Genomic DNA, 26,022 nt, shown 5'->3' with positions numbered 1-26,022 from the left:
TAAAGCTAGACAATTTGATGCCCCTATGTTGATCCCTAATCTCAGTCATGTAGTTGTGTGGAAACATCAAGGTCAAGGGGTTTGGAACAGCTTAGCTACCTTGTGTGTCTCACTGCTGGAAAGCTGGGCAAATCTTTGGGACAGCTCAATACGAGGTCTCCCAGCCTCAAGAGTTCAATGAAGCGAACATAGAAATATACAAATTAGCAGGTGTAGGCCATTTGGTCCCTTGAGCTTCTTTTGCCATTCAGTAAGATTATAGTTGATTCAGTCGCAGCCTCAATCCATTTTCCTGGCTATCCTTTTGTCTCTTTCGTTAGACAAAAATCTACTTAACTCTGTCTTAAAAATATTCAATGGCTCTACCTCCATCATGCTGAGGAAGAGTGTTCTGAAGACCAAAATACTAAATATACTGATTCCCAATATACTAATGAAGAATCATCTAGATTTGAAATGTTAGCTTGCTTTCTCTCCATGGATGCTGCCTGACCTGCTGTGATCTCCACAGTTTTTGTTTTCAGTACAACAAAGTATCACTAAACTTTATGAGCCATTCCACTTGTAATAACATACAAAATTCTACTCATCTCTAACCACTTGCTGTACTTGAACATTAATCATTCATGATCCCTCTGTAACTTGGAGATCTGTAAACTATTTCCACTTTAATAATATATTGCTTTTCTATTTTCCCTTCCAAAGTGGACAAGTTACATTTCCCACATTATACACCGGTGCTCATTTCTTTCCCACATTCACTTATATCCTTTTGCAGTCTCCTTATGTTCTCTTCACAATTTACCTTCCTACCTATCTTTGTATCATCGGCATTAGTAAGGCCTGTAAGGCTGAATGGTTTTCAAATGAAATCACTTGCATACTTTGGAACCTACTGTTCGCTGTCAGTAACTCCTTATAATAACCTAAAAAAACTCTTATTAATGAGAATTTGAAGCAAGCAAGGCATGGCAAGAGAATCAGTTTAGCTCAGTTGGCTGGATCGTTGGTTTACAGAGCAGTGTGGGTTGAATTCCCATCACTGGTTTGAGTTACCATGAAGGACCCTCCTTCTCAACCTCTTCCCTGCTGGCCCTCAGGTTAAATCACCACCAATTGCTTCTGTCTCTAATGAGAGAGCAGATGGTTTGGTAAGACAATTGTCTTACCTACGGTCTGGTAAGACAATGGCGAAGCAACAACAAGTTATTTTTTAATATAGTAGCGAAATTACTAGACTTTAAAGTAGATTAATGCTCTGGACCTGATGTCCTACAGCTCTGTATTGAAAGAAGTGGTTGTAAAGATAGTTGATGCATTGGTAGTCAAAATTTCAAATTTGATTAAACCTGGATTCTGGACTGGTTCCAGAAGATTGGAAGGTTACAAAAGCAACCCCACAGTTAAAGAAAGAAGAGAGAAAGAAAACTGGGAAAGACAGACCTGTTAGTCTAACATCACCCATAGGCAACATGCTAGAATCTATAATAAAAGATGTGATAAAAGTATACTTAGAAAATGTTTGGTTGGTGGAGTCAACATGGATGTACAAAAGAGAAATATGTTTCACACACCTGCATGTCACGAGTGAAGTAAAGGAGGGTAAATCCAATGGATGTGGTATATTTAGGTTTCAGAAAGCTGTTGATAATGTTCCACGCAAGAGAGTAGTAAATGTAATTAGAGCACGTTGGATGGGGTGTGAGAATTATGCTCATATAGACCGTGGACAGAAAACAGACAGCAGAAATATACAGTTATTTTTGGGTTAGTACACTGTGACTAGTAAGGTACTGCATGGAACAGTGCTTGAACCCCTAATAATTCACAATCTATATCACTAATTTGGATGTAGGAATTAATTGCAATATTTCCAAGTTTGCAAATGACTCAAACTAGGTAGAAGTACAAGTTGTAAGAACAGACTAAATGGGTGGCAAAAAATTTGAAGATGGAATACAATGCGAAAAAAATGAAAGGTTAGCCACTCTGGTAGGACAATAGAAATTTCAGTGTACTGCTTAAATGGTAAGTGACTGGGAAGCGATTAAGTTCAAAGAGACCCAAGTATCCTTGGTCATGAGTTACGGAAAATTGACATGAAGGTACAGCAAGCAATTTAAGGTGGCAAATGGTATACTGGCTTTTATTACAAAAGGAATTGAGTAAAAGTGTAAAGATGTCTTATGAAGAGCTCCACACCTAGACTCACAGAGTCATAGAGGTATATAGCACGGAAACAGACCCTTCGGTCCAACCCGTCCATGCCGACCAGATATCCCAACCCAATTAAGTCCTACCTGCCAGCACCTAGCACATATCTTTCCAAACCCTTCCTACTCATACACTCATCCAAATACCTTTTAAATGTTGCAATTGTATGAGCCTCCACCTCTTCCTCTGGCAGCTCATTCCATACACATGCCACCCTCTACGTGAAGAAGTTGCCCCTTAGGTTTCTTTTATATCTTTCCCCTCTCACCCTAAACCTGTGCCCTCTAGTTCTGGACTCCCCAACCCTAGGGAAAAGACTTTGTCTATTTATCCTATCCATGCCCCTCATGATTTTGTAAACCTCTATAAGGTCACCCCTCAGCCTCCGAAGCTCCAGGGAAAATCTTTTTAATTCTTGTTCTGCCCTAATTCTATAATTTACCTTCTCTCCCTTTCTAACCTTGATTTGGCGAAGCACCTTGACCTACATTTGCAGCTATCCATTTTTGGTGCTGCTGAAAGTAGGAATTTACTAAACTGGGAGCCATCGACATGAGTTTACACCCATCCCCTCTGAACAAACTCACTGTAGTGCTTGAATTGCATAAAAATTTCTCCAGCAAGTTAATTTTTATTCTCTTAAATAAAACAATGCGTGAAATTAAGCATTTTTTATCAATGCATTTTACTTTAATTCAATTATCTTAAAATACTTACTAATGTTTTCTTGCTGATTTTCACAAAACACCTTACTGTTTTCATTCTTTCAGATAATAGGCACACCACTAGCTAGGCCAACATTAATTGCCCATTCCTAATTATCCATGAGAGGGTCATGGTGAGTAGCCTTCTTGAGCTACTGAAGTCCGTTTGATAGTAGGTACACCCATAGTGTTTGTGGAAGGGAGTCCCAGAATTTGACTCCACAACAATGAAGGAAGTATAGTATAGTTCCCTCTCCGAATGGTTTGTGACTTGGAAGGGACCTTGTCAATAGTCTCGTTCCTGTGCATCTGTTTATCTTTCCTCCTGAGTGGTAGAGAGTTTGATTTGGAATGTGCTGTCAAAGATGAATTGTCGCTGTGCATTTTGGAGATTATGTATTGCTGCATGAGTGGAGGGAGTGAATATTTAGTGTGGTAGGTGGGGTGCCAATCAAGTATCACTCCTGATGGTATTGAACTTGTGTGTTGTTGGAACTGCACCCAACTAGGCAAGTGGAGAGTATTTCATTGCAGTCTTGATTTGCGCCTTGTCGATAGTGGATAGAATTTGGGGAGTCCGGAATTAAGATTGAGACTGATGAAGAGGATTTCGATTGACTTCAGGGTGATATATACAAATTGAGTAAGTGATCATATGCATGGCAAATTCAGTATAATATAACATGGAAATTCTGAAGTTGTCCTCTTCGGTAGGAAGAACAGGCAAATTATTAATTAAATGGTGATAGGTTTTGAAATGTTGGTGTGCAAAGGGATGTGGATGTCCTTGTACACCAGTCACTGAAAGCAAACATGGTCATGTAGCGAGCTGTTGGGGAGACAAATGGAAGGTTAGCCTTCATTGTGAGAGGGTTTGAGTATAGGGCCAAAAGTCTTACTGCAGCTCTACGTGGCCTTTGTGCAAAACTTCAGCTGCAGTTGCACCTTGTTTTGGTCTCTCTCCTTAAGAAGAAATATTTTTGCCTTAGAAGAAATAAAATGAAGGTTCACCAGACTGATTCCTTGGAAAACAGCTGTGTTGTATAAGGAGAAATTGGGTCAACAAGGCCTGTACTGACTGGAGTTGAAAAGATTGAGTTGGGGGTGAAGGGAAGAAACTCATTGAAAATTCTGACAGGACTGACAGACTGAAAGCAGGAATTATTTTCCCCCTATCCAAAAAGAATATATGCAAAGGCAATTTTGATTTGAGATGAGGCCAAATGATTTGGATGCGAGCATAAGAGATGCAGTTAGTAAGTTTGCAGATGACACCAAAATTGGAGGTGTAGTAAACAGTGAAGAGGGTTACCTCACATTACAACAGGATCTGGACCAGATGAGCTAATGGGCTGAGAAGTGGCAGATGGAGTTTAATTCAGATAAATGCGAAGTGCTGCATTTTGGGAAAGCAAATCTTAGCAGGACTTATACACTTAATGGTAAGGTTCCTAGGGAGCGTTGGTGAACAAAGAGACCTTGGACTGCAGGTTCATAGCTCCTTGAAAGTGGAGTCGCAGGTAGATAGGATAGTGAAGAAGGCATTTGTATGCTTTCCTTTATTGGTCAGAGTATTGAGTACAGGAGTTGGGAGGTCATGTTGCGGCTACAGGACATTGGTTAGGCCACTTTTGCAATATTGCGTGCAATTCTGGTCTCCTTCCTATTGGAAAGATGTTGCAAAGCTTGAAAGGGTTCAGAAAAGATTTACAAGGATGTTGCCAGGATTGAAGGATTTGAGCTACAGGGAGGGGCTGAACAGGCTGGGGCTGTTTTCCCTGGAGTGTCAGAGGTTGAGGGGTGACCTTATACAGATTTTAGATAAATAGACCAAGATCCTTCCCTGTGGTGGGGGAGTCCAGAACTAGAGGGCATCGGTTTAGGGTGAGAGGGGAAAGCTATAAAAGAGACCTAAGGGGCAACTTTTTCACGCAGAGGGTGGTACGTGTATGGAATGAGCTGCCAGAGGATGTGGTGGAGGCTGGTACAATTGCAACATCCAAAAGGCATTTGGATGGGTATATGAATAGGAAGGGTTTAGAAGGATGTGGGTCGGGTGCTGGCAGGTGGGACTAGATTGGGTCTGGTTGGCATGGATGGGTTGGACCGAAGGGTCTGTTTCCATGCTGTACATCTCTATGACTCTAGGACGGTGGTGAACCTGTCAAATTCACTATCACAGAAGACCATTATTGATTTAAGAAAGAAATAGATTGATTTGTAGAGGCAATAGGTATCGGGGGAATTGAGAGAGAGAGAGTAGAAGTATGGCATCGAGGTCGGAGTCAGCCATGAACATGTTGAATGATGAAGTGGGACTTATGGGCTAAAAGGCCTGCTCCTGCTCCTATTTTCTGTATTTTACTCACCACAGAATTCCTAGCCTCTGACCTGTTCTTGTAGCCGCAGCATTTATATAGTTATTCAGGTTCAGTTTCTGGTTGATGCTAAGCACCAAAATGTTGATAGTGGGGGATTCAGCAATGGTAATGCCATTGAACATCAAGTGAATATTTTTAGATTCTCCCTTGCTGGAGATGATCATTGTATAACATGATGTGGCACAAATGTTGGTTGAGACTAGCACTGCAAGCCTTAATGTTGGCCAGTTCTTGCTGGTGGGTGGTATTGTACACTAGACTAGGACCTAACCCTAGAAAAGAAATGCAAATTTTGAAATGTTTTATTTGGAAAGTTTTTATTTCTGTCTTAATACTCCCATTTATCTCACAGCTTGAAATAGCAGTTAATGTCTCAGACAAGAACTATGAAAGTGAAACTGAACAGGCACTCCATGAGTCACCTGATAGAAGTGAGCCCAGTCAGTCATGCAGCTTAGCTCCAGAAGAAGATTACAATCCAGCAACTACTGATCAGATTGAACTTTTTGTTGTAAGTTAAGTATTTTGTTTCAATAATTGTTTACTACAGGACTGTTTTTGATAATAGAGTTGGAATTTAAGGAATATAATTTATGCTTCCTGTGCTCTTGAGTGAATAATTTGTAGGGAAAGCAAAGTTAAAGTTAGGTTTAAAAATGTAATATTCAACATCAGGCTAATCAATTTTTTGATTTCTCTTGTGTTTCATATTTGTAAAAATGGAAGGTGCAAATCCATATTTGTGAATAGTACTTGGTATTTTAGAAATCTGTAAAAATGCCTAAATATGGAAGTTAATGAATATTCTTGTGTTGACTATTTTAAATTATATTGTCGGTTCTCGTCCTAATGGCATCAATTATATTATTCATTGTGCATGAATATATTCTAATTTGTATTCTTACAATATCAAGTATTTTAGAATTCCAAATGTAGTAAACTGAATAATTACTATACATTCAACTGATCTTTTAAAACTAATGTTTTTTTACCAGAACATTGAACATTAATGTTCATCTTTTCACAGGAGGTTATTGAAATTGCAAATGAAGATACAAGTCAAGGTAAGATACATGGTAATTAATTTTAAATACTTTTATTCCATTAATGTTGGAAATTATTATTGAATAATCAACATCACAAATTTCAATTTGAGATTTAGACTTTGAGGCATTTCTTTGAATCATTACTAATAATAAATAAAGTATTTAAGAGTAATTGAACTCACATCCATACAAATGGCTTGAACTTCCAATTGGTCAGATTAAATATAGAAATTAGAATACCCTCTGGTTTTGCTAACTGATTCCATTACAACCTGCCAGTACTGTCTAATTTTTTGGAAGTGGAATGCTAATACTGTGACTGTTTGAAGAGCTATGCCAACCCTGTAGCTGAACAAATGAGCCCCAACTCACTATCGCTGTCCTTACTGCGTGTGGCTGTCAGATAAACTTCTGTCACAGTTTCAGAATTGAACTTACTCCTTAGGGTATTTTTCTTTTATGTGCGTCAGAGTATGACTAACAAAAGCAGTGTATTTCTGATTCTCGTTTAGTAGAATGCATTCTTCCTATCAATTGATGCTGTTGCAATTTTATTATAGTCTCTTAATGTTATTACGTTCAGTATCTCCGAATACTGAAGAGTTAAATGTCTATCAAGCATTCTGATAAAGAGTTTGAAAATATTGTTTGACAAAACTATATTGTGTGTTTGCAAAGGAGTCTCTAGGAATATTTAAAATCACATTATATGATGATGACATAGTCATTGCTAGATTCTAGTGAGAACTGGATATTTTGTGGCCTGGTTTGTTTTCAGGCTAGAGTGCTCAATGCTTATGAAGTGTTGTGAGTTCTCCTTTTAACATTGTTTTAACTTGTAATTTAAGACTGGGCACAGATTTTATTAAATGTTTGATTCTTATGAATAGCCAACAGCTATTCTGTATAAACAATTGGTATTAAGCTAAGAATTATTCTGGTTACTGTGTGACAACATTAGAAATGCATTCCAGAAAAATATGTTTGATGTCACCAAATACTTAATAAGCAGAGGAGTTCTCCTGTAGTAATGTAAATTTTAAATCTGTGTTGTTGCCCTTTTAGAAGAGGAATATCCTGATACAGAGCCTTGTGATGATTTACAAGATGCTGTGTGCGCAAATGTAAGCTATGTGGATCAGAAGAACTTGGAGCAGGAAACTATCCTTGGTAGTGATCCTCCTCCTATGCCGATTATAGAGCATGACACTGCACCTGATGTAACTGATGTATGCACTGAATCTAGCAGACTTGGTGAGCAACATATTCCAACAGAGAAGAATGTGAAGGATGGATTTGATTTGGAAGAACTTACTCTTCCTAAAGAAGATTCTCACAATGCTACTGTTAGGTGAGGTCACTGATGTTGTGGTTGTGAAGGATAAATTACTTGTTCCATGAATTGTGATTCATAATGTTTCTCTCATGCTTCATAAAAGGATGAATGTACTGTCATGTCAATGCTTCAGACTTGATTTAAAATTTAATAGTGAATTTGAAGCAATGGATAATAGACCCTAACTCATATAGTTTCATAGCTTGAAATGTACCTTGCTACATATTCTTCCTTCCTCTGTGTCTTGCGCCGGTCCTTTCCCTAGATATCAGTTATGAGTTCCTATTACTTCAATCTTTCCTTCTTTCACCAATCCACAAGTATTTAGAATTCAGTTTTCATTCACAGTATTAAATTCTTGATCTACCTATGCTTTCTTCTGTTCTTTAAGAACAAAAGAAATAGATGTTCAAGTAGATCATATGGCCACTTGAGTCTAATATTCCATTAGTGCAATCAGCCTTTTATTTAAACTTCAGTTTCCTCCCTGCTCCCTGAGTATTAAATCCCTGAGAGATCTACCCAAACCTGGAACTTACTTAATGATGGAGCATCCATCACCTTCCTGGGTAGTGTTATGACACAGGGTAAACCCTCCTGCTTAATTTAAACCAGCAGCACAGAAAAGGTTTATCCCGTGCAGTAATCTGAAAATTCGAGCGGCCAAGAACTATTTAAAGTAAAAAGTAACAACTTTATTTCTTAAAGTATAACAGAGAATAATTAACTAACAACTATTTACAACTCCTTGCTCTAAATCTATCTTTTACTTTCCCTTCTATAATACTTGTCATAGAGTCATAGAGATATACAGCATGGAAATAAACTCTTTGGTCCAGTCCATCCATGCCGACCAGGTATCCCAACCCAATCTAGTCCCACCTGCCTGCACCTGGCCCATATCCCTCCAAACCCTTCCCATTCATATACCCATCCAAATGCCTCTTAAATGTTGCAATTGTACCAGCCTCCCCCACTCTGGCAGCTCATTCCATACACGTACCACCCTCTGTGTGGAAAAGTTGCCCCTGAGGTCTCTTTTATATCTTTCCCCTCTCACCCTAAACCTATGCCCTCTAGTTCTGGATTCCCTGACCCCAGAGAAAAGACTTGCCTATTTACCCGAACCATGCCCCTCATAATTTTGTAAACCTCTATAAGGTCACCCCTCAGCCTCTGACGCTCCAGGGAAAATAGCCCCAGCCTATTTAGCCTCTCCCTATAGCTCAAATCCTCCAACCCTGGCAACATTCTTGTAAATCTTCTCTGAACCCTTTTCAGGTTTCACAACATCTTTCCGATAGGAAGGAGACCAGAATTGCATGCAATATTCCAACAGTGGCCAAAGATTTACCAAAATTCAAATTTTCAAAACCAGCCAGATGTCGAATCTTCTCTTAATAACTTCCTTGGTCATCGTCGTCTTGGGGATTTCTGTTTCACAGGTTACTAATTGATAAAGGTACCTTTAAGAGAGCTATTCTCCGCACAGTCTGCAGATACTGGTGTCTTGGCAGTTCTTCTTCCAACTATTCAATTTTCTCCAGTCGTATGCTCCCAAAGCATCGGATTGTGTCATTGGCTTTTAAGATTGTCAATATGCTAAATTCAAACTTGATTGGAGTTTGGTTATTTTTTAGATATAATTTAAACTGACTTAATTTGAATTTGTTTTGTCGTCTTCAGGCAACCAGCTAATCGAGTTGTTCGACCAAATGTTACATTATATCTTGTCAGGTGCTAGCTTTTAACTCTCTTAAAGGTACAGTACACCTTCATCACAGTGGAGGGGTCCACAATACATGAAATGAAATTTTTCCTTGACTTGTTTCTCATGTATTGATCCCTTATCCTGAGATCATGTTCCAGAGACTGTATATTGACCAACTGGGGAAACAATCTCTGTGTCTACTCTTTAAAACCTTTTCAGAATCTTTTTATATTTTGATATTTTTTAGTCAACTTGTGCAGACGTGTGGTGACACATTTCTGGAGGCTTTTCTATAATGTTAAGTAGGCCCAGTTTACTCAGCCTCTCATCAGTGGACAGGTCTTTCATTTCAGGTACCTGTGTAATTAACATTGGCTTTACCACATCCAAGACAAATATATCCAGTCTTAGATATGGAGATAAAACTGTACATTATATTCCAAGTGTGGTCTCACGAAAGCCCTATAGAATTGTAGCAAGGTTTCCTTGTTCACATATTGTAATCTGCTTGCGATCCAAGCCAATGTGCCATTGTGTTGCTAATGGTTGCTGTATCTGCATGTTAATTTTGTTTTCCATCTATGGCAATCAAGTCTCTCCAAGCATTATTATTTAAAGGTTTCAAACTTTTCAAAAACATGCAGCAGGATATGGAAAGTTAGGCAGAGAAATAGCAGATGGAGTTTAATCCAGACAAGTGTGAGGTGGTGCATTTTGGAAGGTCAAATGCAAGAGGAACATATCTAGTAAATGGGCGACTCTTAGGAACATTGATGTGCAGAGGGACCTTGGAGTTCAACACCATAGCTCCCCGAGAGTGACATAAGTGGATAACAAGAAAGAAGGCATATGGTCTGCCATATGAATATAAAAGTCATGTTGCAACTATATAAGACTTTCGTCAGGCCACATTTGAGATCCTGTGTGCAGTTCTGGTCACTGCATTATAGGAGGGACATGTAGGCTCTGGAGAGGGAGCAGAAGAGTTTTACCAGGATGTTGCCTGAATTGCAATGTATTACCTGTAAGTGGAGGTTTGACAAACTTGGATTGTTTTCACTAGAGCGTCAGAGGCTTAGAGATGATTTGCTAGAAGTATATCAAATTATGAGAGGCATGGATAGAATGGATAGTCTGAGTCTTTTTCTCTGGCTAGAAATGTTAAGTACTAGGGAGCATAGGTTTAAAGTGAGAGGAGCAAAGTTTCGAGGTGATGTGTGAGGAAAGTTGTTTTTTGACACCGATGATGATAGCTGCCTGGAATGTACTGCCCAGGGACGTGGTAGGAGCATAAACGTTGGCAAAAATTAAGAGGCATTTAGACAAAACAAAGAATAAAGAGTTACTGACCATGTGAAAGTGGATGGGATTAGTTTACAATAGCATCATAGTCGGCACAGACATGGTGGCTGAAGGGCCGCTTTCTGTTTTATGTTCTATCTGCTTTCTTGTTCTAAAGGACCTCACACTTCACTATTTTATAATCTGCAGACAGGATAGATGGGACAGTATAGAACTAGAGGTGCATAATTTAAAAATAATGGGAATGCCACTAAGGTGTCTGATAAGAAATTTTTTTTACTCATGGTTTTGAATTTTTCAAATTTTTTGAAAGCTCAGTCTTTGAGTATCTTAAATGTAGAGATTGATAAATTTCTGATTACCAGGGTAATTTGGATGGGAAAAAATGCATTGAAGTATTCAATTAGCCATGATTCTAATGAATGGTGTGCCAGGCTTGGTTGACTGAATGATCTGCTTATGTCCCTATGCCCTTTAGTTGTTGCCAATTCACTTTACCTGCACATATCTCTTTGCAGCCTCTTTGTACCTTCCTCAAAGTTTACATTTATGGTTTGCTTATCATGTGTAAACTTGAATATGTTCCTCTGTCTCTCTGTCCAAGTCATTAATGATAGATTATAATTGTGGAAACCTCAGTGCTGAGCCTTATGGCACTCCATTAGTTACAGTGTACAAACTGCCATCCATGGTCTGTCTGATGGTACTGCAATTTTCAAAATGTATTGTAAAGATTTCCTCAATATTGGATTCCATCTGTTGTGACTGTTCTAGAATATAAAGAAGTTCGGAAAGTCATAACCACTATCTCTGCAATTACCTCTTTTGGAATCCTGAACTAAGATACTGGGATGTGTCAATTTTTAGAATATTAATTTTCTCTGAGAGCTTTTCATTGCTGATATTATTTTTGTTACTCACTTTCATTAGTCCCTTGGTTATCCTCTCTCTCTGTTATATAAGTCACAAAATATTTGTTCAGTATCAAGTTTTGAGAAGATTTGTAGCTAAGGTTGAGGTTGTGGATGTAAGTTTGCTCGCTGAGCTAGAAGGTTCATTTCCAGACGTTTCATCACCATACTAGGTAACACCTTCAGTGGGCTTCCAGGTGAAGCACTGCTGCTGATTCCTACTTTCTCTTTATATGTTTGGGTTTCTTTGAGTTGGTGATGTCATTTCCGGTTCTTTTTCTCAGCGGGTGGTAGATGAGGTCTAATGCGATGTGTTTGTTGATAGAGTTCTGGTTGGAATGCCATGCTTCTAGGAATTCTTGTGTGTGTTTCTGGCTTGTCCTAGGATGGCTGTGCTGTCCTAAAGATACTAGTGAGAGAGAGATACTAGTGACCCTCTCTTACTAGTATCCTTACATACAGATAAGGAAGGGCACCACTTCGACTGGGATAACACATCCATCCTAGGATAAGCCAAACAGAGACACGCAGGAGAAGGTCATCGAGCAAACCTGCATCCATTTGTTCATTATCTCTGGCATTTCCAAATTCCCCATGATAATTTCTCCTATCTCTGCCTTTAAGGATCCATTATTTACTTTCGGTACCTTTTATATACTTATGAAAGGTCTTACAACCCATTTTTATATTCTTTATATTCTTCGTTAACTCTGCTTCTGCCTTTTCGTGTGATAAACTTTGCAGTAGCCCTAATTTGACTGTTCACTACAACATTATAAACGTTTTTTTTAAAGACTCTAATGTTATCCTTAACTTAAGCCTCAGATAAAACTTTCGCAGTGAGGTTTTGTTGTTTCAATAGAACAATTCTTTTGTTTGAAGTTTTGAATAATATCTTTATATGTTATTATTTTTAAACCTACTTACACATAAACCATGCCTCTTATGCTAAGTTAGTCAGTTTTTAAAAAGATTTTACGAGTTTTTTAAAAAATTCAAGATACAAACTTGTGTGTTCATATGGAAGTCAATTGTACTTGAATAATTTTTTCCCGAGAGGATCCTTTACTATAACATTACTGATTACTCTGTCTTATCACACCATACCAGATCTTAAATTGTTGAACCCACAAGATGCTGTTGCAGGAAGCTGTCGAGAAAACATTTTAGAAGTTCATCTTCCAGACCACCTTTGTCAATTGATTTGCCCAGCCTGTGGGGAGAATCAAGTTCTTCACATTTAATTAATTGACTTTGTAATAAGCTTTAGTTATTTCTTACTTAAAACTCTGAGTTTACTACTATTGTCGAACTTGTAAACTACCTCTACTGTCACTAACCTTCACGCATATTGGTTCTGTTTCATGATCATCTTTTCTCTATTATTGGATCTGCTGCTGTTCCCATTTCATTCTTCCAATGTTTTTAAAATGTTGTATGCTTAGAATGCTTATTTTCCAATTTTGGGCTTTCATCTAGATTTCTCACTGCGTAGAAATTATTCAAAATTATATTTTAAGTGATAATTTTAAAAACTTATTTTCATCTGGGCTGATACTAAAAAGAATGTTTCTTTTATTAGTAGCTCTTCAGTCACTGAGCAGACGAGTTCACAGACAAACCAAGTCATGAAAAGATGCAGATTTTTAAAACCAAAACCCAACCTCAGTAAAACCACTTCTAGAAGCCATTCTAAAAAGGTGTGTCCTATTCCAGAGAGTAGATCTGTACAGAACTCTACAGAACCATCTGAAACAACATTGCAGAAGTCAAATTATGGTAAGCAAAGTATACAAAGAACCTATATTAGTTAAATATGTATCTTCTTCTAAAAGATGTGTATTGAAGTTAACCAGAAACTTGCTTGTCTGAGACATCACTGGTTCTTTGTAGCAATGTTTTCAGTTGTATGCATATAGAGTCGTAGAGATGTACAGCATGGAAACAGACCCTTTGGTCCAACCCATCCATGCCGACCAGATATCCCAACCCAATCTAGTCCCACCTGCCAGCACCTGGCCCATATTCCTCCAAATCCTTCCTATTCATATACCCATCCAAATGCCTCTTAAATGTTGCAATTGTACCAGCATCCACCACATCCTCTGGCAGCTCATTCCATACACGTACCACCCTCTGTGTGAAAACGTTGCCCCTTAGGTCTCTATTATATCTTTCCCCTCTCACCCTAAACCTATGCCCTTTAGTTCTGGACTCCCCGACCCCAGGGAAAAGACTGTCTATTTATCCTATCCATGCCCCTCATAATTTTGTGAACCTCTATAAGGTCACCCCTCAGCCTCCGACTCTCCAGGGAAAACAGCCCCAGCCTGTTCGGCCTCTCCCTGTAGCTCAGTTCCTCCAACCCTGGCAACATCCTTGTAAATCTTTTCTGAACCCTTTCAAGTTTCACAACATCTTTCCAATAGGAAGGAGACCAGAATTGCACGCAATATTCCAACAGTGGCCTAACCAATGTCCTCTACAGCCGCAAAATGACCTCCCAACTCCTGTACTCAATACTCTGACCAATAAAGGAAAGCATACCAAACGCCACCTTCACTATCCTACCTACCTGCGACTCCACTTTCAAGGAGCTATGAACCTGCACTCCAAGGTCGCTTTGTTCAGCAACACTCCCTAGGACCTTACCATTAAGTGTATAAATCCTGCTAAGATTTGCTTTCCCAAAATGCAGCACCTCTCATTTATCTGAATTAAACTCCATCTGCCAATTCTAGGCCCATTGGCCCATCTGGTCCAGGTCCTGTTGTAATCTGAGGTAGCCCTCTTTGCTGTCCACTACACCTCCAATTTTGGTGTCATCTGCAAACTTACTAACTGTACCTCTTATGCTCGCATCCAAATCATTTATGTAAATGACAAAAAGTAGAGGACCCACCACCGATCCTTGTGACACTCCACTGGTCACAGGCCTCCAGTCTGAAAAACAACCCTCCACCACCACCCTCTGTCTTCTACCTTTGAGCCAGTTCTGTATTCAAATGGCTAGTTCTCCCTGTATTCCATGAGATCTAACCTTGCTAATCAGTCTCCCATGGGGAACCTTGTCAAACACCTTACTGAAGTCCACATAGATCACATCTACTGCTTTGCCCTCATCAATCATCTTTGTTACTTCTTCAAAAAACTCAATCAAGTTTGTGAGACATAATTTCCCACGCACAAAGCCATGTTGACTATCCCGAATCAGTCCTTGTCTTTCCAAATACATGTACATCCTGTCCCTCAGGATTCCCTCCAACAACTTGCCCACCACCGAGGTCAGGCTCACTGACTTGTCCCTGGCTTGTCCTTACCACCCTTCTTAAACAGTGGCACCACGTTTGCCAACCTCCAGTCTTCCAGCACCTCACCTGTGACTATCGATGATACAAATATCTCAGCAAGAGGCCCAGCAATCACTTCTCTAGCTTCCCATAGAGTTCTCGGGTACACCTGATCAGGTCCTGGGGATTTATCTACCTTTAACAGTTTCAAGACATCCAGCACTTCCTCCTCTGTAACCTGGACATTTTGCAAGATGTCACCATCTATTTCCCTACAGTCTATATCTTCCATATCCTTTTCCACATTAAATACTGATGCAAAAATATTCATTTAGTATCACCCCCAAAGGCCGAGTTTTAAGATAACAGTAATTTAGAGGCAGATATTATAATTAGAGTTAGTGACTGCATGGATATATGTTTAAGAGCAGAGTGTAGTTCTGATAAAAGTAGATGCTATTTATTTTAATTTGTTTTGTAAAGCAATTTCCTCATAATTTTAGATTAGATTCCCTACAGTGTGGAAACAGGCCCTTCGGTCCAACCAGTCCACACCGACCCTCTGAAGAGTAACCCACTCAGACCCATTTCCGTCTGACTAATGCACCTAACACTATGGGCAATTTTGCATGGCCAATCCACCTGACCTGCACACTTTGGATTGTGGGAGGAAACTGGAGGAAACCCACGCAGCCAAGGGGAGAATGTGCAAACTCCACACAGACAGTCGCTCGAGTCTGGAATCAAACCTGGGACCCTGGTGCTATGAGGCAGCAGTGCTAACCACTGAGCCACTGTGCTGCCCCTTAAAATACTTAAAGTACTTAAAATAATTGTTTTTAAATTTGGAATTAAATGACATAATGCATTTAAGATCACAAAAAGTGATTAACCTTTTAAGTGCTTTTTTTTTAACTGCTGAATTCACTACTTAGTATTCCTGGCAGTATTTCCAGTACTGAAAATGTTGGTGCAGGGAAATGTTAACTGTTAAAAACAGAAAGAACTGCAGATGCTGTAAATCAGAAACAAAAACAGAAACAACTGGCAAAGCTCAGCAGGTCTGGCCGCATTTGTGGAGAGAAGTAAGAGTTAACATTTCTGGTCAAGTGACCCTTGCTCAGAGCTCAGTGTTAACAGCTTATGATTTTACTTCCAGACAATGAAACAAAGGAGAATCATGGTGACTCCTTGCAACTCCACCTGGCTACAGCAGAAGCTGATAAACCGCACCTAACCATGGAGCAAGTTTCAGTTGAGCAATCAAGTGATAAGGTGTCATTCCCTGATGAGCAAGAGAAATGTGTGGGAAATCAAGAGCGAATGAACAAAACTGAACATCAGGGCTATCCTTGTGAAAAGGTGTCAATACTTGGGGAACAAGACGTGGGGTATGGAAAGAAATCTAGTAGGACTGAGCATCTGAATGATGAGACTCCGCATGTGGTTGAACAATTATCAATACCTGAACAACGAGATCAATGCACGGAAGATGAAGAGCAACCGAGTAGGACACAGCATCTGAATGATGAGACTCCGCATGTGGTTGAACAGTTAACACTGCCTAAGCAACAAGACCAATACGTGGAAGATGAAGAACCATTGAGTGGGACTCAGCATGTGGTTGAACAGTTATCAATACCTGAACAACAAGATCAATACATGAAAGATGAAGAGCAACCGAGTAGGACTCAGCATCTGAATGATGAGACTCCTCATGTGGTTGAACAGTTATTAATACCTGAACATCAAGATCAATATGTGGAAGATGAAGAGCAACTGAGTAGGACACAGCATCTGAATGATGAGACTCCGCATGTGGTTGAACAGTTAACACTGCCTAAGCAACAAGACCAATACGTGGAAGATGAAGAGCCATTGAGTAGGACTCAGCATGTGGTTGAACAGTTATCAATACCTGAACAACAAGATCAATACACGGAAGATGAAGAGCAACCGAGTAGGACTCAGCATCTGAATGATGAGATTCTGCATGTGGTTGAACAGTTAACACTGCCTGAGCAACAAGATCAATACGTGGAAGATGAAGAGCAACTGAGTAGGACACAGTATCTGAATGATGAGACTCCGCATGTGGTTGAACAATTATCGATATCTGAACAACAGAAGCAGAGTGTGGAAAATGAAGAACAGCAACGGAGTAGGACTGTGAATCTGGGTGATGAGACTCCGCACATGGGTGAGCAGTTATCTACATCTGAACAACAGAACCAGTGTGTGGAAGATGAAAAAGAGCAACTGATTAGGACTGCGTATCTGAGTGGTGAAACTCAGCATGTAGTTGAACAGTTATCAGTACCTGAACAACAAAGCTTGTGTGTGGAGGATAAAAAATGGAGTAGGACTCAGCATCTGGGTGAACAGTTATCACTATCTAAGCAACAAGACCAATGGGTGGAAGATGAAGTGCAACTTGAAAGAATTAAGCAACTGGATGCTAGAACTGAGTATCTGAGTGCAAGGTAAAAGAGGATACTCTTACAACATTTAATGATAATCAGATGTATTATTTTGATAATTGCTTCAGGGTATGTTTGCACATTTTAACAAATAAATATTTAAAATAGAGTAGACATTGTAGACTTGGTTTTCTTGTTTGTACTGATGCCATATCTTTCTTTAGTGTGTCTCCAACACATGATCAACTACATACAACACCTGAAATTCAAGAAGCACAATTGGGCATGTCCTCTGCATACTTCACTCAATCCACGTTGAGTCCGTGTCAGAGAACTGATGCAAAGCTATCCATACAGGCTCCAGAATCAAATGCTGATGTTTCATATTTTGGTTACTCCCAACAGGTTCGTCTGATTTTCAAAAATAATACTGAGTTCACTTATGGATTAGTTTTGCTTGTTTTAAATTACTGAATAAGCTATGTGTGTCCCTGGGAAAGCCAGCCTTCTTTACATACTTGCCCTTGAGAACGTGATGTTGAGCTGCTTCATGTACTGTAATCTGTGTTTTGAAACTCGCACCTTTGGGATGAAATTCCAGAACTTTTTATAGAAGGTACATACTGCTGCTATGCTGCATTGGTGGTGTAGCGTGCAAATGCTTAAGCTGGTAGAGAGAATCCTTTCCTGGATGATGTCAACCTTCTTGAATGCTGTTGGAGCTACACTTATCCAGGAGATGGAAAACATTCTATCACACTCTTCACATATACATTGTCAATGGTGGAAAGGCTTGTGGGAGGCTGAGCTTCAGGCTCCTTATAGAATATCGAGCTGCTGACTTGCTGGAACCACATTGCTGGTCTGGTTAAGATTCTGGTGATAATCTCCAGGATTCAGTGACTTGGCCTTTTTTGCCAAAGTGTTTGAGTATAGGAGCAAGGATGTCTTACTGCAGCTATGTAGGGCTTTGGTGAGACTAAACCTGGAGTACTGTATGCAAGTTTGGTCTCTTTGCTGGGAAAAAAAATACTTGCCACAGTGGGAGGTAAGCGAAGATTCAGCAGACTGATATCTGGGTTGACAGGTTTGTTGTATGAGGGCAGAGTACTTTGACTCAGCCTGTATTCATTGAGTTGAGAACATTGAGAGGGGATCCAACTGAACTGGCAATTCGAGATGGGCAATAAATACAGCAAAGCCCACATCTCTGAATGAATTTATGAAAATAAAGCAAAATCTGAAAAAGTAGACTGGGAAACATCTACTTGAGGGTAAATCTACACAGAACAGTGGAATTTGTTCAAAAAAGCTTTTGGAGAACAAGTACTGGCCCAACATTTTCTCTTCAGAGTGAAATATAGGAGCAACAAGCTCAGAGTACCCTAGGTATCTAGATATATTCATGACTGGATAAGAAGTAAAAGAGAGAAGTGTAACAGGTACAAAGGAAGAAAATCAATGGAGGCTATAAAGAATTATACAAATTGCAGGGGGATCCCATGAAAGCAATTAGAAGAGCAAAGAGGAGGGAGTGAATGGTCCCTTTTTGTTTGCAATACAAATAACTATATAGATGAAAACATGAGGCGTTTGACAAATAAGTTTCCGAGTGACACAAAGATTAGCCGGTGGTTGACAGAAAGGAAGAATATCTTAGACTACAGGAGGATATAAACAAATTGGTCGGATGGGCGGCACGGTGGCTCAGTGGTTAGCACTGCTTCCTCACAGTACCAGGGACCCAGGTTTTGTCTTTGTGGAGTTTGCACGTCCTCCCCGTGTCTGAGAGGGTTTCTTCTGAGTGCTCCGGTTTCCTTCCGCAGTCCAAAGATGTGCAGACCAGGTGAATTGGTCATGCTTAATTGCCTATGGTGTTAGGTGCATTAGCTAGGGTAAATATAGGGTAGGGGAATGGGTCTGGTTGGGTTACTGTTTGGAGGGTCATTCTGGACTGTTTCCATACTGTAAGGAATCTAATCAGTGGCAGAGGGAATTGAAACATGGTAAGTGTGAGGTGACAAGTGTGAAGTAACAAGACGAGAGAGAGTACTCAGTGAATGGCAGGACACAAAAGCTCTTTGGAATAGAGAGATCTTTGGGTATTTGTCCACAGGTCCGTAAAGGCAACAGGCAGATTAATAGTGTAGTTAATAAGGCATACAGGTTACTTTTATCAGTTGAAATTTAGATTATAAGACCAGGAAGGTTACATTGGAGCTATACAAGAATTTGTTTCAGCCACAGCTAGGGTACTGTGTCACCACACTATTGAAAGAATATGATTGCACTGGAAGGAATGCAGAAGTGATTCATCAGGATGTTGCCTGGGACGGAGTACTTTAGCTATGAATAGAGGCAGGATAAACTCAGGTTGTTTTCTGTGGGGTAGAGAAGATTGAGGGAGGATTTGAGAGAACTGTATACAATCATGAGAGGCGGGCACAGTATGAATAGAAAACAGTAATTACCCTTAGTTGAAGGGTCAGTAACAAGGGGCACACTTTTCAAGTGAAAGGCAGGAGGTTTAGAGGGGATTTGAGGAAAACCTTTTTCACCCAGAGGGTGGTGGTGGTCTCAAGTACACTGCTTGGGAGGGTAGTTGAGGTGGGTAACCCTACAATCTTTAAAAGATACTTGGATAAGCACTTAAAATGTCATAATATTCAAGTCAATGTGCCTAGTGCTGGAAGTGAGACAAATGTAGATTTGGTGTAGTTTTGGTGTTACAAACTCATTGAGCCATTCTGTACTGAATGTATTTGAATGTATATCTGCTTGAAGTTGACTAAAAGCAAATAGAAAGAATAACAAATTCTTTGAGGAGTGCAATCTGCAGTCTGACCTTAGCAGCACTTTTATGCAGACTTAATAAGTTCAAATGTAACTGATGAAAAAATAGAACCTTCACTGTAGATGTTTGTTTTTGTCCTGAGGAGTAATGTAAAGCTTGGATTATCCTCCTTTCCAGGCAAAATTTTGTTGGGGGTGCAAAAATATGCAAATTTATTTGGTTGTTTGGTTTGTTTGGTTGTTTACTGCAATCAACACATACCATTAAAGAGGGGAAGAATGAATTGCATTATATAGTTTCAAACTCACTTTTAAATGATGTTTACAGATTAATATCACAGAAGCTCAAAATTCAGAGCACCAGGAGACATTGAACACTTCTGAGGAAAACTTAGGTAAGTTTGCATGCTTTTTAAAAATTAATTTTCCATTTTCACTCTTGCAAGTTTACTGCTTGAAATTAAAAATGGAGGGAAAAAGTTAACTGTCAGTGGGTTACAAATTTTGTTTAAAATAAATCATAATTATGATTAAATGTCACCAGCAAGGCTAGTATTTATTGCTTATCTCTCATAGCTCTACAAAGCTGCTCAACTGTAACATATATATTCTGTAGCAGTTTGTTACTTACTGAGTGGTTTACTGAGCACTTCAAAGAAAAGTTGAATTGTTTTTCAAACTGCTGCATGGAGTTTAAATTCCCATTCCCTGGATTACGAGTCTAGTTATATGATAACTATACTGCAATACCCATTAGTAAGGAGTTTATATTACATCTTATGTATTCCTTCCTGATATGTAAATGGTATCTAAACTTCCAGCGTTGCACCTTTTAACTGATAACTAGGAATAGATTCTTTGATTGCTATAATACGTGTTTTCTGGATGCTTAAATTGGAGATTGAATGGTCAGCTATCATTTGTCTCTGAACTGGTTGACCATTTCAGCTCCACTCATGATTTGAACATAAACAATCTAGGCTGACACTACCTCTGGGTAGCTGAAAATGTGTTGCTGGAAAAGCACAGCAGGTCAGGCAGCATCCAAGGAGCAGGAGAATCGACATTTCGGGCATGAGCCCTTCAGGAATGAGGAAAGTGTGTACAGCAGGCTAAGATAAAAGGTAGGGAAGAGGGACTTGGGGGAGGGGCGTTGGAAATGCGATAGGTGGAAGGAGATCAAGGTGAGGGTGATAGGCTGGAGTGGGGGTAGGGGCGGACAGGTCAGGAAGAAGATTGCAGGTTAGGAAGGCGGTGCTGAGTTTGAGGGATTTGACTGATACAGGTGGGGGGGGAGGGGAAATGAGGAAACTGGAGAAATCAGAGTTCGTCCCTTGTGGTTGGAGGCTTCCGAGGTGGAAGATGAGGCGCTCTTCCTCCAACCGTCGTGTTGCTATAGTCTGGCGACGGAGAAGTCCAAGGACCTGCATGTCCTTGGTGGAGTGGGAGGGGGAGTTGAAGTGTTGAGCCATGGGGTGGTTGGGTTGGTTGGTCTGGGTATCCCAGAGGTGTTCTCTGAAACGTTCCGCAAGTAGGCGGCCTGTCTCCCCAATTTGAGGAGGCCACGTCGGGTGCAGCGGATGCAGTAAATGATGTGTGTGGAGGTGCAGGTGAATTTGTGGCGGATATGGAAGGATCCCTTGGGGCCTTGGAGGGAAGTAAGGGGGGAGGTGTGGGCGCAGGTTTTGCATTTCTTGCGGTTGCAGGGGAAGGTGCCGGGAGTGGAGGTTGGGTTGGTGGGGGTGTGGACCTGACGAGGGAGTCACTGAGGGAGTGGTCTTTTCGGAACGCTGATAGGGGAGGGGAGGGAAATATATCCCTGGTGGTGGGGTTAGTTTGGAGGTGGCGGAAATGATGACGGATGATACGATGTATATGGAGGTTGATGGGATGTCCTGGTGGCGATTGGAGGGGTGGGGCTCAAGGGCGGAGGAACGGGAAGTGGAGGAGATGCGGTGGAGAGCATCATCAATCACGTCTTGGGGGGAAAATTGCGGTCTTTGAAGAAGGAGGCCATCTGGTTTGTACGTATTGGAACTGCTCCTCCTGGGAACAGATGCGGCGGAGACGAAGGAATTGGGAATATGGGATGGCATTTTTACAGGGGGCAGGGTGGGAGGAGGTGTAGTCTAGGTAGCTGTGGGAGTTGGTCGGTTTATAGTAAATGTCCGTGTCGATTCGGTCGCCAGAGATAGAAATTGAAAGGTCTAGGAAGGGGAGGGAGGAGTCTGAGACGGTCCAGGTGAATTTGAGGTCGGGGTGGAAGGTGTTGGTAAAGTGGATGAACTGTTCAACCTCTTCCCCTTCCTAGACCTTTCCATTTCTATCTCGGGCGACCGAATCAACACGGACATTTACTATAAACCGACCGACTCCCACAGCTACCTAGACTACACCGCCTCCCACCCTGCCCCCTGTAAAAACGCCATCCCATATTCCCAATTCCTTCGTCTCCGCCGCATCTGCTCCCAGGAGGACAAGTTCCAATACCGTACAACCCAGATGGCCTCCTCCTTCAAAGACTGCAATCTCCCCCCAGACGTGATCGACGAAGCCCTCCACCGCATCTCCTTCACTTCCCGCTCCTCCGCCCTTGAGCCCCGCCCCTCCAATAGCCACCTGGACAGAACCCCACTGGTCCTCACCTACCACCCCACCAACCTCTATATACATCATATCATCCGTCGTCATTTCCGCCACCTCCAAACGGACCCCACCACCAGGGATATATTTCCCTCCCCTCCCCTATCAGCGTTCCGAAAAGACCACTCTCTCCGTGACTCCCTCGTCAGGTCCACACCCCCCACCAACCCAACCTCCATTCCCGGCATCTTCCCCTGCAACCGCAAGAAATGCAAAACTTGCGCCCACACCTCCCCCCTTACTTCCCTCCAAGGCCCCAAGGGATCCTTCCATATCTGCCACAAATTCACCTGCACCTCCACACACATCATTTACTGCATCCGCTGCACCCGATGTGGCCTCCTCTATATTGGGGAGACAGGCCGCCTACTTGTGGAACGTTTTAGAGAACACCTCTGGGACACCCGGACGAACCACACCGTGGCTCAACATTTCAACTCCCCCTCCCACTCCACCAAGGACATGCAGGTCCTTGGACTCCTCCATCACCAGACCATAGCAACACGATGGTTGGAGGACGAGCGCCTCATCTTCTGCCTAGGAACCCTCCAACCACAAGGGATGAACTCAGATTTCTCCAGTTTCCTCATTTCCGCTCCCCCCACCTTGTCTCAGTCAAATCCCTCGAACTCAGCACCACCTTCCTAACCTGCAATCTTCTTCCTGACCTCTTTGCCCCCACCCCCACTCTGGCCTATCACCCTCACCTTAACCTCTTTCCACCTATCGCATTTCCAACGCCCCTCCCCCAAGTCCCTCCTCCCTACCTTTTATCTTAGCCTGCTGGACACACTTTCCTCATTCCTGAAGAAGGGCCCATGCCCGAAACGTCGATTCTCCTGCTCCTTGGATGCTGCCTGACCTGCTGCACTTTTCCAGCAACACATTTTCAGCTCTGATCTCCAGCATCTGCAGTCCTCACTTTCTCCTCGCAGATTTTAAACACCAGCTTTTAAACCCTAAAAACTATTAGGGCAGTGAAGTTTTCCAATTCTGTGTTTCGAATGAAACCTTTAACTGAGGTCTTAACTGTCTTAGTGGGTGTGAAAGATCCCATGAATGTATTGGAGGAAAGCTAAGGGAGGTCGTACGGTATCATAGACAAAGACTGATCACTATCATTGTGATCATCCATCATGCCAAACTGGCCCCTCTCCATGTACTTGCTCAAACTCAGCCCAGAATGTCAACAACAGGAGAGGCCACAGGAAGTGTTTGTGCACATGCCACTGACATCATTATGTTCCGAGCACAGTGATGTCAGCAACTGTGAGGGTTCTGGGATATTGGGGACAAGAGATGCAGAGGTTTTGGCTGAAAAAGCAGAACTGGTGGGAGTAGCAACAAAGAACAGTTCTGGAATTGGCAGTAAGCAAGCATACCTCTGCCACTGGGATGGAAATTGGAGAAGTACAGCACTAGGAACCAGGCATCATTTTGTTCTGTGCCAAAAAGGACAACTAGGAATGCTTTGCATTAGTTTTCATTTTTAAAAATTATAAATTTTAAAAATGTTTCTAAATTTCCCACAGCACGTCTTTGTGCTTCTGATTTCTGTTGCTTACCAGTAATGTTGGCTTTCTGTTTATGCACATATGCTCTTTGTGTGGCATTTATACAAATCTCAACGAGCCATCCCTGTTAGAGTTGTGAGCCAGGTGGAAAGAGTGGTTTTTGCTTTGTAAGGAAATATTTGAGAGGTGATTCTAGAGAGTTCAGAGTACACACAGGAAAAATTTGCAATATTATGAGTGTACAATAGATAAATATTGGTCCATCCTATTTGTTCCATGTACTTATAATACATTTCATCTTATAATCCTTACGCTCCAACTCCATTCCCCTGTTGAAGTATTGAAATCTAGGCTGATCACCATAGACAATTAAAATCGGAAAACCGTTGTGGGACCTGATTTAAAATCACTTCAAATTAACTCGGAAATCGAGTGTAAGCAAAAGTTTCAAAATAGTCAGTTAAAAACATAAAATTATGGAGACAAAGCCCTTGAATCATTGAAGAATCAACTTGATTCTACAATAAAAAGACATTAAGCTCATTCTGTATGGCTGAACTAAGTGCCATTCCTTGACGATCAGTATCTAATAATATAGTTTGCTTTTTCTTCCTGCTAAGCTTTTTACAAGAATAGGATCAATTTTACAAAAGGTAAAAACAATGACTGCAGATGCTGAAAACCAAATACTGGATTAGTGGTGCTGGAAGAGCACAGCAGTTCAGGCAGCATCCAACGAGCAGCGAAATCAACGTTTCGGGCAAAAGCCCTTTGCTGCTTCTTTTACCAGCAGCACATATTGGAAATCTGCATGCCTAATTTTGCCCCAATGTGTTTTAGACATCCTATGCTTATTACTTCATTAGATTAAGATTAGATTAGTTTACTTAGTGTGGAAACAGGCCATTTGGCCCAACCAGTCCACACTGACCCGCCGAAGCGCAACCCACCCAGTCCCATTCCCCTACATTTACCCCTTCTACTAAAACCACGGGCAATTTAGCATGGCCAATTCACCTAACCCGCACATTTTTGAACTGTGGGAGGAAACCGGAGCACCTGGAGGAAACCCACGCAGACACGGGGAAAATGTGCAAACTCCACACATTGTCGCCTGAGGAGAGAAACGAACCCAGGTCTCTGGAGCTGCGAGGCAGCAGTGCTGCCCACTGTGCCACCATGCTGCCCATCTCATTCTTCTAAACTCCAACAGCTACAGGCTAAACCTATCCAACCTTTCCTCACTTCCTTTATCCCAGGAATGATCAAAACAGCCTGCTCCCATCTGCTTCCAATGCAATTCTCTTTTCACTAGTAAAGACAGTAAAACTACCACACAATCCAAGGCATTGTATGACTGTATCAACACTTACTATTTTGAAGCTTTGTGCCCCTTGCAATAAACACTAACATTTCATTAGGAAGGCTAATGAAATGTTAGTGTTTATTGCAAGGGGCACAAAGCTTCAGATGTTGAGGTTTGACGCAATTGCTGAAGACTTTGTGAAGATGAATAGTTGAAGATGAATTAATGATTTGTCAATTAGTGAAAGTGTTTAATTACTGGAACTTCAGAAGTTTTGTGAATTCTGTCAAATTTGATCCAGTATTCATTCAAAGCTTAATCCTAGGTGGTTAAGATGTGAAGTATTCATTAACAACTGAAACAAGACAAGTATTAAGTATTTTTCATGGAGGAGTTAATTTGTGCTATTAGGTAGACAAATGCATTATCTTAAGTTTTCTCAAAGCAGCCT

The 26,022-nt window shown here is 41.0% G+C and overlaps 1 protein-coding gene across 3 annotated transcripts in view; it reads left to right on the top strand.

The window, feature by feature from the left end:
• The window catches only part of LOC140483658 (uncharacterized), a 97,420-nt gene that overhangs the window by 53,442 nt on the left and 17,956 nt on the right, over positions 1-26,022 (top strand). The window contains exons 18-24 of one of the 3 annotated variants that reach the window (XM_072582028.1): positions 5,652-5,810; positions 6,327-6,363; positions 7,411-7,696; positions 13,188-13,384; positions 16,055-17,378; positions 17,540-17,720; positions 20,437-20,503. In XM_072582028.1, coding sequence (XP_072438129.1) covers positions 5,652-5,810; positions 6,327-6,363; positions 7,411-7,696; positions 13,188-13,384; positions 16,055-17,378; positions 17,540-17,720; positions 20,437-20,503 — 2,251 coding nt within the window. Of the gene's footprint in view, positions 1-5,651; positions 5,811-6,326; positions 6,376-7,410; positions 7,697-13,187; positions 13,385-16,054; positions 17,379-17,539; positions 17,721-20,436; positions 20,504-26,022 lie in introns of all 3 variants that reach the window. The other 2 variants (XM_072582020.1, XM_072582011.1) reach the window with 2 other exon arrangements.

The sequence above is a fragment of the Chiloscyllium punctatum genome, chromosome 2 (assembly GCF_047496795.1).
Source record: "Chiloscyllium punctatum isolate Juve2018m chromosome 2, sChiPun1.3, whole genome shotgun sequence".
In the NCBI taxonomy this organism is placed as follows: domain Eukaryota; kingdom Metazoa; phylum Chordata; class Chondrichthyes; order Orectolobiformes; family Hemiscylliidae; genus Chiloscyllium; species Chiloscyllium punctatum.
Note: the sequence above shows the minus strand (reverse complement) of the source record. Positions and strands in the feature narration are given on the sequence as shown.